The 15927-nt window shown below is 48.4% G+C and overlaps 1 protein-coding gene across 15 annotated transcripts in view; it reads left to right on the top strand.

The window, feature by feature from the left end:
* The window catches only part of LOC110400594 (myosin-M heavy chain-like), a 39909-nt gene extending 25534 nt beyond the window's left edge, over positions 1-14375 (top strand). For 13 of the 15 annotated variants that reach the window (XM_021400595.1, XM_021400592.1, XM_021400596.1 and 10 more), the window contains 6 exons: positions 863-2595; positions 7808-7982; positions 8760-8964; positions 9391-10013; positions 11638-11783; positions 12621-14375. In XM_021400595.1, coding sequence (XP_021256270.1) covers positions 1025-2595; positions 7808-7982; positions 8760-8964; positions 9391-10013; positions 11638-11783; positions 12621-13416 — 3516 coding nt within the window. In that variant the 5' untranslated portion in view covers positions 863-1024 and the 3' untranslated portion in view covers positions 13417-14375. The remainder of the gene's footprint in view (positions 1-862; positions 2596-7807; positions 7983-8759; positions 8965-9390; positions 10014-11637; positions 11784-12620) is intronic. The other 2 variants (XM_021400597.1, XM_021400598.1) reach the window with 2 other exon arrangements.

Genomic DNA, 15927 nt, shown 5'->3' with positions numbered 1-15927 from the left:
TTACTCTCCCTTTCCCTTTGCTTCTGGTTGCCAGTGGAGGGAATGAATAGGTCTCAAGCAGTCACTGATGTCTTACGTGACTACTGCCAAGTCCATGAAGCCCAAATCCTTAAGAGAAATCAGGTGTTTCTCCATTCGGTGTAAAGAGGCCTGACTGGTTTAGATCGTTCCTTCCATTTCCAAGGATGACTTAGATACTTAGCCTACATCCTACTGGCTTTAACTTCAGCTCTCTTTTTGAGCTGTAATTTGGGATGATCATTCAGGCCTGCTGCTGAGTGTTCCAGAGGGTACATTTGTGAGGCACCTGTGTCTCTGCACTAGAAAGGTTTTGGAAAGGCTTGCCTAACAGTCGTTAACACATGCATTTCCCCGTGAAGGGTAAATCAGGTCACCACCGTTGAGCCTTTTTCCACCTTGCTGCCTGAGCGTTCCAGCAAACCACACCATCATGCCATCCTTTCCCACCCCTACCCTCTCGCTCAGCTTCACATTTTTGTCTGCAACCCATCTGAGAAAAAGAACTCACACTCTCTTGTAAATCTTCCACCTCCTTCGTGATGCTGTGCGAGTAAGCTGAGCCTGCAACAAGCACTTCTAAGTATTCCTCACTAGAGTTGAGCAGTGTTTTTGTGAGGGAGCCACTGAGGGTAGTATAAACTTCTCCAAAATTAAAACCTTGGCTAGAGGTGAAAAAGATTCCCTGTCCCAAGCCCTGTGGTTCATCACCTAGTTATGGTGCTCTGTTTCTCCCCAAGCTGTTGGTGTTCAGCTTCTGCTTTCCCTAGAAGCAGGTCTGCTATTGCATCCTGCGAGCCATCACCAGGCTGCTTCAGTAACTCATCTTTCCTTCCATTCACAGGTCTTCTGCGCATGGCAACTCAACCCATGTGAGAGTCCAATTATGTGAGTACCCAGCAGCACACTTTGCTGTCTGTGGACATTGACTACCATCTAAGAGACAACCCAGCTCCCTCCTCTCCCCCTAGGAGCCACTGTCTTAGAGCCTCCATGTGCATTTGCTATGACATACATCAATGTTGATGAGAGACAGGAACACTGCCGGGTGATCTTGAGCTGCCAAAATAATCAGCTCTGTGCGCAACATGGCTTAAAGGAATTTTCAGTTAGCAGCATGCATCCACTAAGGAACTTAGACACTCATATTTTTTCTGGGGACTTCCACACTCTACACTCCTGCCACACAGGCAAGGCACTTTTGGCCAGTCCTGTGGAAAACCGGATGTATCGGAGCGTGGAGAACCTTCACTGGGCAACAGTAGCTGACTCTGCGCTGTATTCTCACTGCCGGAGCCTGGATAACGAGATCATCTTTCGCTATAGAGGCACCCGTCAGTGGTCAGAAGGCTGCGTGGATGTGGCCCCCGTACGGAGCACGGTGGACTCTTTGAGAAGCCTTTCTCTCCGTCCTAAACAGACATCACTGTCAGCACAGAATGTGCTCCTCCCTCCCTTCGTCAAAGTGCCTCAGTGGCTCTTCCCTTCTGCTGAGGACAGAGCCCTACGCGAGGATGCCAAAAAAGAGCTGAAGGAGAAGCTGAGGCTGCACAGCAATAAGGTGGCAGAGCCCAGCAAGCCAGTGCGTCCACAGGCAGCCCTGACTGACCTGGCAGCACAGGAGTTTTCTGAATGCCAAATGTGCCAGCAGTACAAGAATGGTTGTGCTGTTAGCTGCTGCACAGTTCTGGGGGAACACACCGCTCTAAGACACAGCCTCACAGGGAGGCAGAGACTCTGTGTTGCACACAGGATCATCAGTCCAGAAGACATCAAGCAGGAGGCTCAGAGGAGGCTTTGGCTCCACAGGCAGAATAGCTCCCCCAACTTGCCCTTTCAGCATGCTGGGGAAAGCCATGAGATGGTGAAATCCAGAACAGCAGAATCCCTGGAACGACTCAGTGGGGAAACAGATGTCAGAGAAACACTGGGGCAGAGCAAGAAAAGCCACTGCAAAGGGAGGCTGTACATACCCACCTTTGAGGAATTCAAGCAGATGAGAAGTAAGGAGGCAAATTCATCTGCTGGCAGCAGTGAGACAACAAAGTGCGTGAATAAGGGGCTGCTTGCAAACCAGACCCTGGATGAGGAGAGCAATAGGAACATCTGTCCAGAAATTTTGGGAACCAAAGCTGTGAATGAAGCTGCCATCACAGCAGAGGATGATGATGACGTGTTCCAAGAAAACCACACCTCTGCTGGGTTTTCCCAATATCCAGTCCCATGGGATGGTTTCAGGATAAGCAGCCCTGAAGTTAAGGACAGAACTATCCAGATCTCCAGCCCGGATATATCCCTGGTGCCCATTTGCTCTAGCCCTATTCCACGATCACCTTTGCAGGCAGTAGCAATACGCAGAGCTGGGCAGGAGATCTTCAGTGATGAGCAGCAGAAAGGAGAGACAAGACAATTAAATGATGTCCTCCACCTTGCAGGGCAGTCACTGGCTTCTGAAGCCCAGTCCTCTTGCTGTTCATCGCTGCTGTTAGAAGGCACAGACTTGTCAAGCTATGGAGCTAAGCTACAAAAAATGAAGGATGAATTCATAGGTTCGGCCCTGGAACTTATTAAGAAAAGGTAACATGCTCTGTGGTGTCACCTGAAACTAGTTCCTTTGTTAGACTTCTGGTCTCTCTCCTGATACGTGCATTTAACTCCTGTAGCATAAACATGCTGTTGACAGAGCCTTTTGTCCTGGGGTCTCTGCGGCGCGTTACCTCATCTTTAAACCATTGAGCTTTAAATCCATCTTTGTTTGGGATTAAGCATTAAAAAAAAAAAAAATCATTTTGTGCACCTTAGTCTCTTAATCCTGTCCAGACAGCAGTTATTAGTAGTCCAGAGGCTCAATTTCCCACTCGTTTTATTTCTGTAGTAAATTATTGACAGGTCTTTTTTTTGTTTGTTTGTCCTGGAATATTTGTTAAAAGTATGAGACAGCAGAGAGAAAAAAGTATCAATACAATTCCTTTGGAAAAAAAAGATGTAGAGTCTGTCCTATCATTGTAGAACATTAATCCAGGTAGTGCGACATACAGCGAAAAGGGCTTTCACTTACTGTCTTTGTGTAGTGAACTGGCAAACAAATGAGAGTAGGAGGATGACTTCTGTGAGTCTTTCACCACCCTCTGGAGATCAGCAGAGCCAGCAAGTGAAAGTACCTACTGTCCCTCTGCCAACGCCACAGCGTGAGCAAAGTAATTGTGTAAAACCTTCCTCCTTCTTCTCCAGATGTTTTTTTTCCTCTCTCTGGCTAAGGTGTTCACAAGGACTGTTTTCTCTGTCCTGGTTTTGGACACTGCAATCCTGCTGCCTTCCTTCCTTCCAAAGAAATGAAGGGTCCTTTCCCATGCAGGCAAGTGGCACAACAGGAATCGGCAAAGTTCTGCAAGTTAGGAATACCGGGCAGTGTTACTGTGTTAGAATGAGCTAAGGCTGATGGGAAAAGGAGTGTTGGTGGAGTGGCTTGTTTCATAAGTCTGGCTTTCAGGACTGGCTTTGCCAAGAATTATATTTGACTTGCTTCCTGGCTGCTTCCAGCATCTGCAAGTGCAGTTTTGAAATGCCAGGGCATCAGCCTTGAACGCCGGCTTGGTATCTGTGGAACGCCAGAGCTCTGAGGCTGGACTCTCCAGTGTTAGAAGAGATGATGGTGACTTCTGCACAGGGATGAGAGTCATCCGAAAGAGCCTCTATGGAATTATAGCTGCCCGTGTAAACAGAACCAGAGTGACAAGCAGAAATACTTTGGCAACTCTGTAATCCCAAGCTTCCTTCAGCTGTCCAGCCTAGCTTTTGTGCTACACTATGAAAACCTGATGAGGAAATAGACAAAAAAAAAGCTGTGGTATGCAGCCATTTTCATTGAGTAGGCTATTTTTATCTTTGATGTGAAATGAAATACACAGAATGGCACAAGCTGTGAGTAAGAGCATAAGAACAGCTGTCTGGGCAGATCAAAAGTTTGACTAAGTATCCAGATCCTGAGGTGCATGCATAGCAAGGTATACAGGAACTGGGTACTGCACATGGTATTTCTTCCTGCTACCCCCTCTGCTTCCAAATACTTTCTGCTCAGGGCCTTTATGGTTTCAATGGAGTTTCTGTGCTTTTAATATCCTGGTAGCTTTTGTCTCTGTGAATGTATTCAGTCTCCCTTGTTGGGTTTGTTAAAATATATGATTTTGTAATCACCAGAATGGGAATTCATCAGCAAATGTGAATGGCAGTGTTAGAAAGATTGTTTCATGTCAGTGAACAACCCTGATCTGTTTGTTTTAGATAGTAACAACAGTTACTAGTAAAGGCCATCATTTGTTCAGGATAGCAGGAGGGAACTAATCCGCTGGCATTGCCAAGGTAATGGGAAACTCTAGTTTACTTTGGCTGGAAAAGTCTCCATTTCCCATCATTTCCACGTGAGACTGAAAGAGCTGAATATTCATTTATAACCTAAGCTGATTCTCACTGCAAAGGGAGGCTTCTTGTCTTTTGGGTCCCATATTGTGATGACTGGGCTACATTTTTTCTAAAATCTTGCATGGAGGGAGCTGAAAGCTGGGAATTTGGTCACATTTCGAGATATAGAGCTCATCAAGCCTTTGATAGAGATGTTGTGATGGAACATCACAGAATAAGACAGCTGAAATTGTCTTCTCTTTCTTGTGGTTTTGTGTAAGCGCTACAATTTTACAAATCAGCTTTGTCTGGTAAGTTAATTGCCTTCCTATTAATTTATACATATTTATTTAAGACTCATTTAATTGGCTTAATGTTTTAGCAGAGAATATTTGATTTTCAACTTAGGAATCATAGCAGCTTTCATCCTCTCCTGGGTCACTGGGTACCTTTAACTTAGGTTGTAGCCCTAGATGGGAGAGGGTGTTGAGATCTAGGTGGAAATTCTGTAGGCATTTCCATAGACTGTCCACCTTCTGAACCTTGGAGTAAGGATGTGCAAAAAGGAAACATGCCAGAGAATCCAGTGGGTTCAGTACAACATATATATAATTATCCTTATGTTATCACAAGGGACAGGAGGCAAAAAAAGTCTCAGATGCCAATTTCAGAGCCCTAGCAGCTGGATCCTCACAAGCCACACCGTCGTGCTTACTGCCATTGGTTCGCTGCAGCTGGCTGAGCTCCCTCCCTCTTTTAGGGAGGGCAGAGCACAAGGAAGGAGCAGTACACAGGGAGCATAGTAAGGTATTGGGAGAACGTCATGAAAGGAGGAAGAAATGAGAAGATGAATAAACCTGGAGGTGTAAAAGAAAGGATACTCTAAACTCAGTTTACTCCACTGCATAGGTGATGTAAGTGGTATGAAAAAGCAGCATGCTCAGCACAGTCTTACAGTTTGATTCAGCAGAGACTACTGCAGACTGGAAAGAGGAAAGCTGGCAGCAGTGATGGTCTGGCATGGGGAGCTACAGCTGCAGGAAGAAATGTACAGGGAAGGCAAAGGAAGGCGGAAAGAAAGGACAGGAAAGAAGCAGCATCTAGCTCGGGCTGCTGGCTCACCAGACTGCTGTAAAAGTTAGAAAGCGCAGCTTCTTCCTGAGAGCACAGTGTATATGGTTGAAGGTGTCGTGATCAAGAGAAGATAACATTCCAGTTTTGCTGCTGAGCTTGGATGCACCCTGTTGCCTCTGTGTGCCTCAGCATACTCCTTTCTTTTGTATTTTTGGGCCAGAAGCTATTCTGAGCAGGAGCAGATTTTGGAAATGTTTGTTTTCTGGCAGTGGCAGATCCTCATCAAGAGTTTCTCACTCCTCCAAACTCTGACTTCTCTCCTTCAGGTGTGCCCTGCTGAACTCTTCATATTTCACCCAAATCATCGAGATGATCTCGGTGGGAATACTCAAGGAAGGATTTAGGTGGAAGTTTTTCAGGGTGGTGACCCAGGAGCTTGTGGATGCCCCGTCCCTGGAGGCATTCAAGGCCAGGCTGGACGTGGCTCTGGGCAGCCTGGTCTAGTGGTTGGTGACCCTGCACACACCAAGGGGGTTGAAACTAGATGATCATTATGGTCCTTTTCAACCCAGGCCATTCTATGATTCTACGATATATTTTAAACACAGAGAATTTCAAAGAATTATTCTAGAATCCAAATCATGGCCACGTACAGTGCGGAAGGAGTGGTACCCCAGCATGGTTGGGGACGGGAGGGAGGAAAGAGACAGGAACATCATTAGTTGGACCAGGCCAGTACTGTGGTACTACAACCTGCAGTACTGCAGTGCTGTGTGCCTGCAGTGTTCTAGCACAGATGGTAATACAGACTGCTCTGGGGCAGCATGGATTTTGGCCTCTCCTTCCTACAGACCAAGAGGGGTGAAATGGCACTTCCAAATCCACATGGCAGGGCATGAGCACAGCAAAAGCAAAAGCCGGGAGTCTGCTGTTAGCACTGTGCCAATGCTGCACAGCCACAGCTCAACTCTTAAGTTGGTAAATCTTCTGGTGGTGTCAGCTGGGACCTGAAAGCACTGATGGAGGAAGATGAACAAGCATCAGCTGCAAAGTTGCAGACCAACTTTTTTGGCCTGACAACAAGAGCCACTTTGTGTTCTGGGAGATTTGTTCCCTCTTCAGTGATTTCAGTACTGGCTGATGGTTTGTTGTCAGAGCCAACTGTCATTCATCGTAAAGAAAATGCCCATCTGTCTCATGTGTTTGCTTGTAGCTGACAGTGTTGGAATTGTGCATTAGCAGTATGACCTACCAGCATCGGTTCACAAGTGAAGCCTTTAAAAAGAAGCAGATTTTATCATAGGAGATGTTTGTTAAACATAAGGTACATTCATAACCTTAAATATTTCCAGACACTGGCTTCCACTGTGCACAAGCATCCATATTCAGTCCTGACATCCCTTCTTAAAAGAATCCAGGCCTTAAGTAACCCCAAAATGAAAAAAATAGAATTATTCCAAGCGAGCTTCATTATGCATGCAAGAAAAATGTCTTAGAGCCTGTTAAAAAAAAAAAAAAATTACAGGTTGTGCGTGTCACAAACTGCAGCCTGTCAGCTACTCTGTCAAGTCAGTGGTTTTGCACCAGACTGTGTCTGTCTGGAGAGGTGTTATCTGCAGGGGGAGGAACGTGGGGTTGGAACAGGCTGCCTGTATCAGCCAGGCCAGGCCCTTGTTACCAGCAGACAGCTGTGACTAAGAGCACCCCAGGATTGCCAAGTGAGACTCACAGGCTGCCAGGCATTTCAGGGCTCTTCAGTGCACCAGAAGTCCTGATCATGAGCTCCCTGAAAGCAGAGGGAATCTTTCCAGTGGTTTCCGCAAGTTTGGGATCATGTGAGATGAAGAACAGAGGGAAAGCTCCTTTAATCCTCTAATCTCTTCAAAGTATTGTGGTTTCTCGCAGGTGCTTTTCTTCCACGTGAACAATATGGTTTCTGTGTTGACAGCATCTCTTTAAATAGCAGAAAAAATGGATATAGCCTACTTAGAAGGAGGTTTTTCTGGTCCCAGTGGGTGAACCTCACGTTTTATGAACACAAAAAAGTCCTGTGAACACCTGAGACTTGATATCCCAGGTTGATGCTGGTATGAGTGCAATTACCCATTTGCACTGCTGTAACAGAGCTGTGTATAGAGCCCCTGAAACGCAGACACAGAAATCTCTCCCAACCAGACTAGATTCCTGCCTGAACTTTCCCTGAACTGCTGCGGCTGGGCTGTTCAGACTGTGGCTTTCTGCTCAGTCTCATCTGGGTCAGGAATGGCAGGTGAACTGTGGAGGTGATGTTCATCAGAATTTGCTTCTTTCCCTGCAGCTGCAATGCTGAGACTGCTGCCAAATCCCCCTCTGAGGGACAGTGTGATCTGAAGGAAGACGATCGCCCACCTCCAGAGGACAGCCACCAAGCCACAGCAATGTCCATGACAACAGAGAGCTGGGAGGATAAGCCAAGCAATGAGAAATCCAGCGACACTCAACCTGCGGGGAATGTAAGGGAGAGGAATTCACCTCTCATCTTGTGCATTTGTTTAGGACTTTCTCTTGTCAGAAGCTCTAAAAGATCTCTTTGTTGTAGAAACTGGGCAGCTTGGCATCTGAAATCACATCAACTTCCACGACCAATTAATCAGAAGGATTTCTAGTGCCTTTTTTATTACAGTTAAGGAAACAGCAGTCGGTTGTGTGACCCTGCCTACCTGCCACTGCAGGGAGCTCAGCAATAATCCCCCTGTGGCTTTCACCATGCTACCACCCCTTCGTTGCTGCACTGCCCAGGAGATCAGCCAGGTCCTTCTCTTGTCCCCACTTAGTCAATCCACTAATGTAGGTGAGGCTTAAAGGCTGGAGTTCCTGGACTAGCAGCTCTGAAGTGTTCACAGAACAGAGGGAAGCGAAATTAGATCCCTGGAGGACAGGTGCAGTTGCCACTTTAGAACCTTAGCCAGGGCTATGTTGTTTACTTCTCCATGCTTATTTGACAGCTGAGCCCACTGAACCCAGACACTGCTGAGCCTCTGTACTGACAGCTACACAGCCACAGGGGGAGAGGAGTCCTTGCTGTTGGAACTAAGCGAGACAGAGGGACCTGGGGTTTATGATCATAGAATCATAGAAAATCCCAAACTGATCATGTAGAAGAGCTGCATTTAAAACCCCACTGCTAATGAATTGCTTTTTTCCTCCTTTGGTAACTGAAATCCGGTGGCTGCAAACCAGGCATTGCTTTGACCACTGCCTTGCTCCAACCCCGCTTGCCTTTCTTGCAGACCTCCAGTCCCAGCTGCCGCCGATCCAGCTCCGACATCGTCCATGAGAGCACAGATGGTGCCAAGGCCCAGCGGGAGTGCCGGCTGCGGCCGCACTTCAGTGACCCTATGCCAACAGACTCGGTGAAGAGGAAGCAGCTGGAGCTGAAGATTGCAGCGGCAGCACGGCAGCACGCACAGAAACGCCGGCAGGAGCGAGACTATGGTATGCACATTCTGCACTCTGTGGTGGGCCAGGTGCTTAGACCTACTATTCTAGTGTAAGTATGATGTAACTCTAATGACCTGGGGAAGGAAGCATTCTGGATTTAACCTTGATATGCAAGAAATCAGGATCCACCCTGCTGTGTCTCTGTCCCTGTCTGGCAGATGATGGCAGGGGGAGAGGGAGCCCAAACGAGTTCACAGGTATAGGCAGTGCAAGGAAGACGGGCTTCACCTGGGAGCCTATTACTTCTGATCCCCACTCCCTAACTTTCCAGCAGCAAAACAGGAGGAGAGACAGCCAACAGCCCTGCTTTCATCAGATCTCCCCACCGGGATTCTGCTGCTTGTGGCTGTGCCAGCTTGAGTTCCCCGGGTGAGCTCTGTGCAGCTGGAAGTGCCTGTAATGATTTATGTCTGTTCTCAGGTCCAGTGGTAGCAAAAGCCAACCTTGGCCATGGCAGCAGCTTCGACGAGACTCGCCGTGCCCCACGTGGCTCCCTCCGTTCCAGGCATCACTGGAGCAACGTCAGCAGCCTGAGCACAGACAGCGGGATTGTAGGCGTGAATGATGTCCGTGATGACCCGGATCCCAGTGAGGCCACCCGGATCAAGTCTGCAGAAGTGGAGAGGGCAGACAGTGGCATCAGCCAGATGTCAGCCAGGAAGTGGAGGAACAGGGCATCCGAAACACTGAGCTCCCTGCAGGCCTGGGAAGCCCACCGGCCCTGTACCGACTGCGGAGAAAGGGACCTCCCAGTAGAGACAGACGTGCAGAACTGTAATCAGAGGCGGGCTGACCTCTGTGAGAAGTGCCGCAAGCGTAGGACAGAGCGCAAGGAATCTGTGCTGGAGTTTGTTAACACAGAGGCCAGCTATGGAGAGGACCTGCGCATCATCAAAGAGGAGTTCTACCTCCCCATGCAGGCAGCTGGGCTGCTGAGCCAGGAGCAGCTCCTTGGCATCTTCAGCAATATTCAGGAGCTCATTGACCTCAATGAAAGCTTCCTGGAGATACTTCAGGAAGAGATCGATCAGGCCTTTGACCAGGTATGATGCCTGTGTGCTCCGCAGGGGCTGAATTGGGCAGGTAGGAATAGGTTTTGTGTTAGTGAGGCAGCACTAGGGGGTTTGGGAGATAGGATCATGGGTTCTGGTCATCTGCCCAGTTCCTTGCTCCCTCAATTATTGTAAACCAGTGACTGCAGTTGATCTCTGCCAGGTCACAGCTGCTGACCTCACTCTGCTGTGGTAATGCCACTGCCTTTAAAAGGCCATCAGCAATTTATCCCACTAACAGGACCTAATTGTCCCATTAGCAAAGCTAGCTTTAAGCCAGATAACTTGGACACTTTTAAGAGTGTGACCACAGGGTCACAGAGCTCAGCTTGGTCTGGCCAGCACAAGAAGACCAAGCTTGCAGACCACGTGCTTACCCTAACCCTGAGCTGGTGTGAGGTTGCCCTTAGGCTGGTTGCAGGGCCAGACAGCACAGGCTGCTCCCTGCTCGGGTGACAGCTTGCACCTACTTACAACTCTGCGTATCAGTTGCTTCTACTGATGCACTCTGCCTTGCACAAAGAATTCTCCTATCCCACCAGTTTAGTGGGCAGAGGGCAGAGAAATACAAATAAGTTTCTAGAACAGCAGCCAGTCGCTGCAAAGGACAAATGAGCAGCTTCACACCCTCCTTTCTTTGAGGAATCAAACCCCACTCGCTGCTTTGTTAGTTTCAGCAGGACATTTGTTCTCTAGGAAACACAGCCTTCCTCTCCCTCTCTGAAACCCTGCACATCAAACTGAGCAACGTGTCCTAGAAACTGACAGCCTCTCTCATGCACCTGGCATGCTGAAGACAGATGTGCACTGTGGTTGTCCTCTGTGAATAATTTCTTGAGACAATGGCTTCTACAGCAGCTGTGGATTTCCCTGTTTCCTCCTCCATGTTGCCCTTTGCAGTCAGAGCTCAGTACTGCATCAAAAAGCCGCCAGCAGAGAACTGCTCCCTCTCTTGCTGCTGAAATGAATAGTAATTGCAGAGTGTATCAGCACGCACCTAGGCAAAGCTAAAAGCATTATGTGGCACAAGATTCTTATATTTCTGATTAGTCTGGAAGTCAAAGAGCAATTTACTACGAAATTCATTTTTCAGTTAGGCATGAAAGTAGCCAGTAGGAGCGCAACTGATGGAGATCCTGCTTCCCAGACAGCCCAGCTTCTCAGAACAAATGCAAAAGTTGCTAACTGCCGTGTCTGTTCCTTGAGTTACATGCCTCACCTGCCCATTTGAGCCTAAACTTTCTGTTAATTGATGCACTGCTGCTTTAGTCTTATAGCAGACCTGCCGGCAAGAAGGGCCCCTGAAAACCCTCCTGACTAGAAGGCTGACTCTGGCCTTTAGCCCCTGGTCTGGTGAGCTGGCTGAGCCCACAGAAGCAGAAAAGACATCTCTTTATATGTAGAAGAGTGATCAGTTAGAGCAGCTTCCCTTCCCCTCCCCATATGCTGCTTACTCCTGGACCTGCAGGGACTGCCCTTCCTCCAACAGGGTGAGCCCAGCTGTGTGCTCACCAGATCCCCCTGCGCTAAGTTTGTACTGATGGGACTGAATGCAGGCTCTGTGCTTGTGCTTCTCCTGAGCTAACCCAGCAGGGGCTGTATTGCTTGCTTGCAGGGGGATGATGACCTGATGACCGTGTGCATTGGCGAAATATTTCTGGAGTTCGTCAACATGCTGCCAGCCTTTCAGACCTACTGTCTTCAGCAGTCCTCCTCTGTGAACATGCTCAATGCGCTGGAGAAGGAGAAAGAACTGCTCAGGTGAGAAGAGAGCTGAGAATATTCTTCCAAGCTTCGACGACAGAAGGGCACCAGGCTGAGGGCAAAGCCTTTGTTAGCTCAACTAGATCAAAGTTCTGATGCTAATGTTTGTTAGGGACGAGCTGCAGTGTCTTGGGGTGAGGAGCTTACTTCATGCTTCAGAATATGTTCAGCCCTCAGTACGCTCAGTGAGGCAGCCTGATGGTGTCCATCTGTATACAGTATTTTGTACCAGTGGTTGCCCTCTGACCACAGAGCTTAGCTTTCACTGAGTAACACCCAGCTAAGAACATTCTCAGTCCCTGCACCGGAGCACGGTTTGGATTTCCACTGGGAAAAACCACTGGGTGAAGTATGCATGACTCAAATGTTTCCCATTCCTAGCCCCAGCCTGCTAGGCGAGTCATTTCTCTGTTTCCACTGCAAAAGCTATAAAATGATGACAGTACCAAATTCTTGTTTGGAGAGCTTTGCAATCAAATGGTGAAAGAACCTACAAATTTCTGTAATCTGATATAAGCTGATGTATCTGCCTCGGGCCTGTGTCAGTGTGTACCAGAGAAAGATCACAGCATCAGTGTTTCACAGCGATTAACAGATGACTGCTAGGATATTACGTGCTAGCATACCAGGCCCCTTGTCACTGTTCTGCAGCTGAGCACGGCTGCAGACATTTTTAATTTTTGACAAGACAGAATTCACAAGGCTGCTAAAGCTAGAGCGAAGGGCTGCGGCACTCAGCAGCTGTCAGCACCTCGCCTCTCATTTGCATTTAGAATTGCAGCATCTGCTGACAAAACAGGCACCATTTCATTCCTTCTTCTTAAATCCCTGCAGAATATTCCTCAACGTGTCCCAGAATGACAACACAGCACTGCGACGGATGAACTTGAGGTCCTTTCTGATGGCCCCTTTGCAAAGGGTCACTAAGTACCCGCTGCTGCTCAGCAGAATCATCAAGGCCACCACTGAGTACCACCCAGATCATGGCAGCCTGCGGGAGGCCAAGAGCCGCATCGAGTCCCACCTGGAGCACATCAACATGAAAACCAAGCAAGAAGGGAACACGTGGACCCTCCGCTCCTTTCGCCAAGACAGCAAGAAGAAGAGGGAAGTCATCAACATCGAAATGAGAGAAACCGCCCTCAAAACGGTGGGATGGCTGCGGGAGGAAACACGATTTGTGATGGAGGGGTCTCTGCAGCTGGCCCAGCCCCCCGATGGCCAGTGGGTGAAGAAAGGCAGCAAGACCCTGAAGTTCCAGAACATGCAGGTCCTCCTCCTGGTGAATATGAAGCGCGTGTCTGAGTCCAGCCTGGAGTCAGCTGAACCCGGGCCTGTGAAGGACGCCGTGCTGGTACTCATCAGGGACAAAAATAATGGGAAGTTCCATTTGCTCAGGGAGCCCTTGAGGCTGAGTAATTGCATTGTCTCCACTGATCCTGACTGTGATGACACCTTTGAACTCATTGAAATCAGGAGGGAGGCGTTTGTGTTCCGGGACAGCGACCGGGCACGGACTCACCACTGGTTCAGGCAGATCAGGCGGTACTCGCGGGAGCTGGGCTCCTGGAAGAAGCGGCGGAACGCGCTGCCCAACATCATGATCAGCACACCTCATACCAGGCCCTGAGTCCTGCACGGGCAGCACGCACTGACACTGCGCTTGGCCGGAGCCACGTGCGAGGACCACGGAGAGCCTTGGTGGCTCCGTGAACTTGCTCTGCTTCGTGGACAACACGGAAAGGAGTCTGACAACCCAACTCCTACTGAGCAGTACTGGAACCAAGTGTTACAGCCTAAGCCTGGTCTCCAGCCTCAGGACTCAGAGCCTGTTTGTGGCTGATGTACATACACGGAGGGGCCTGCTGAGGAGCAGACCTCTGGAGGAAAATAATGAGTTTAACTTGTTAATATTGCACTGCGGGAGAATGACGTACGATGCTTGCATTTGCATGAATTCTGTTGAAAGCCAGTCTTGATAACGTGAGAGAGGTTTCCACCATGGACTATATTTCATCAGCATTAGGTAAAGTCAGGGTCAAAATTAGGGGCAGTATTATGCAGAAGAGGAGGAAAGTCGGAGAAAATGTTTTCCACCACTATTCCTAAGGACTGTATTTCATTTTTCACTTGTATGTTCAGTCAAAATACTTGTTTTAAAAGGTCTTTCATCTTTCGTCCAAGTCAAGGAGGAGTCAATTTACTCAGATCCAGCTGCATGCACACAGCACACCGAAAAGGTCAGACAGTAATAGGGGTTCTTGCTCTCTCACGTGTGCACCCCAAATACATGTAAAGACCTGTGGAAGAGCAGTATCCCCCCACTGGAAGTCTGTATTTAATGGACTTAGAGACTGGAACGTTACACTGCATCTAAAATATCTCAGAACTGTATGTAAATATGGCTCTGCTACCACTAATAGTGAACTTAAAAAGCAATTATTTAAATGATGTAATCTAGCGTATTTCAGAATTTAACTGCAAGGAACAATTTACATTGTCCTGTAGAGTAACATAAAAGGTTTTAATAATTATGTTTCAATGACTTTAGGTGGGTATTTTTTTAAAAAAATATTTGGGTTTTCTGGAGTAGGTATTTCATTTGGTGTGAGTGGCATTTGAGTGAACAGCGTGCCTGTGCCCCCTGGACAGAATTCAGGGGCTATTCCTAATGAAACTGGGAGAAAAGTGCAGCCCTGCTACCCTGAGCTCCAATAGACTGGCACAAAACCTTGTGCCCTGGCCGCAGTCCTGCCTGGGCAGGTCGGGCCCCAGTGCGTGAGAAACGAGAGCTGAAACTGAGACCACAAAGCTCCCCGGTAAGGTCCGGCCTCTCTCAGTTCCTCGGCAGGGAAATTACTTGAAGCTGAACGATGGTAAAAGGCAAAAAGGACTTAACCTTTTCAGCCTGACATTACCACTGGCCGTGGCCCTGCAATTACACCATCGGCAAAATGTCATGCTGTGACTAACATGGCAAAGGCCACACTACAGCCCGAGAGGCTAAATTAAAGGAGCCTGAATTTTGGTTGGTGAATCTCAGGGAACAGTCCTTAAACGTTCATTCGGATCCCTAGGGTAAGGACAAAGCCAGTCAGCATCGTTTGCCGTCAACAAGATTCTTCTGATACACACAAGGAGCGTATTTGGGTATTTCTCCTGAGATCAGCACTGGCTAGCCCACAGACAGAGGCAGACAGGGCTCCCTCCACCAAGCTGGGCAGGCTCTGATCCTGCGAGGTCCCCGCTGCCCCAGCACTGAAGTAGGCCTCCAGAGGGTATCCAGGTCTGTCCCTCTGCCGCAGCTGCTGGGGCTCCTGGTTCTGCCCCGGGTGCTGAAGCAGGCACCAGCAGTGAAACGTGCTTACTGGCTGCATCTTCTCTTTAGTGCTTTGTTTTGTCCGTGAGGAAATGGCAGTATTTGCATCCTCTGGAGACACTGCAAACACATACCCAAGGTGAGGGTGGCAGCACGCAGCTGAGCGCTGCAGTGAGCCGTAGCTGGCAAGATGCCTGTCAGGGCAGCAGCACGAGTGAGCTGGCATTCCCTCCAGCTATTTCTAGCTGTTAGACAACAAATTGTTTGTTCCCCAAAACATGCACTGAACAGCCAGTGAATAGCATGAGGCGTTTATTTTAATTTGTTGTTTGTTTCTCAAATAAATTGACACAGAAGCGGAGCAGCTGCTGGATGCAGACGTCTCTGATGCTCTCGTGACAGATCCGCCATCTAAGCGCCTGTGAGCCACATTGTCATACCATGCAGAAAGCAGCTTCTTGTTGCGCCTTCGTTTTCTCTCCCATGATCAGAGCAGTGCAGCCTCCTTCTCTTCATTACCTGCTGCGGCAGTTGTGTTAAGAGAAGACATAAGGACAGTAAGCATAATACATTATCCAAGCGGCAAGTGGCTTTCACAGCCACGGAGAGCTGCTGCTGCTCCTGAGAAGCTGTCAATTACTTTCCGGTGCAGTGGTTCTCTCTGCTCCAGTTCACACTCAAAACCAGAGGTGAACTGTTGGTACAGTCATATCTTTAAATCAAGCTATCACCGGTCCCCTTGGCTGCTTCGAAAGGTTAGAGAACAATAAGTGCATGGAAAAGGTCTAATTTTCAGCATCAATCTTGCATTTGGATGATTGT

This window comes from Numida meleagris, chromosome 5 (assembly GCF_002078875.1).
Source record: "Numida meleagris isolate 19003 breed g44 Domestic line chromosome 5, NumMel1.0, whole genome shotgun sequence".
Classification (NCBI taxonomy): Eukaryota; Metazoa; Chordata; class Aves; order Galliformes; family Numididae; genus Numida; species Numida meleagris.
Note: the sequence above shows the minus strand (reverse complement) of the source record. Positions and strands in the feature narration are given on the sequence as shown.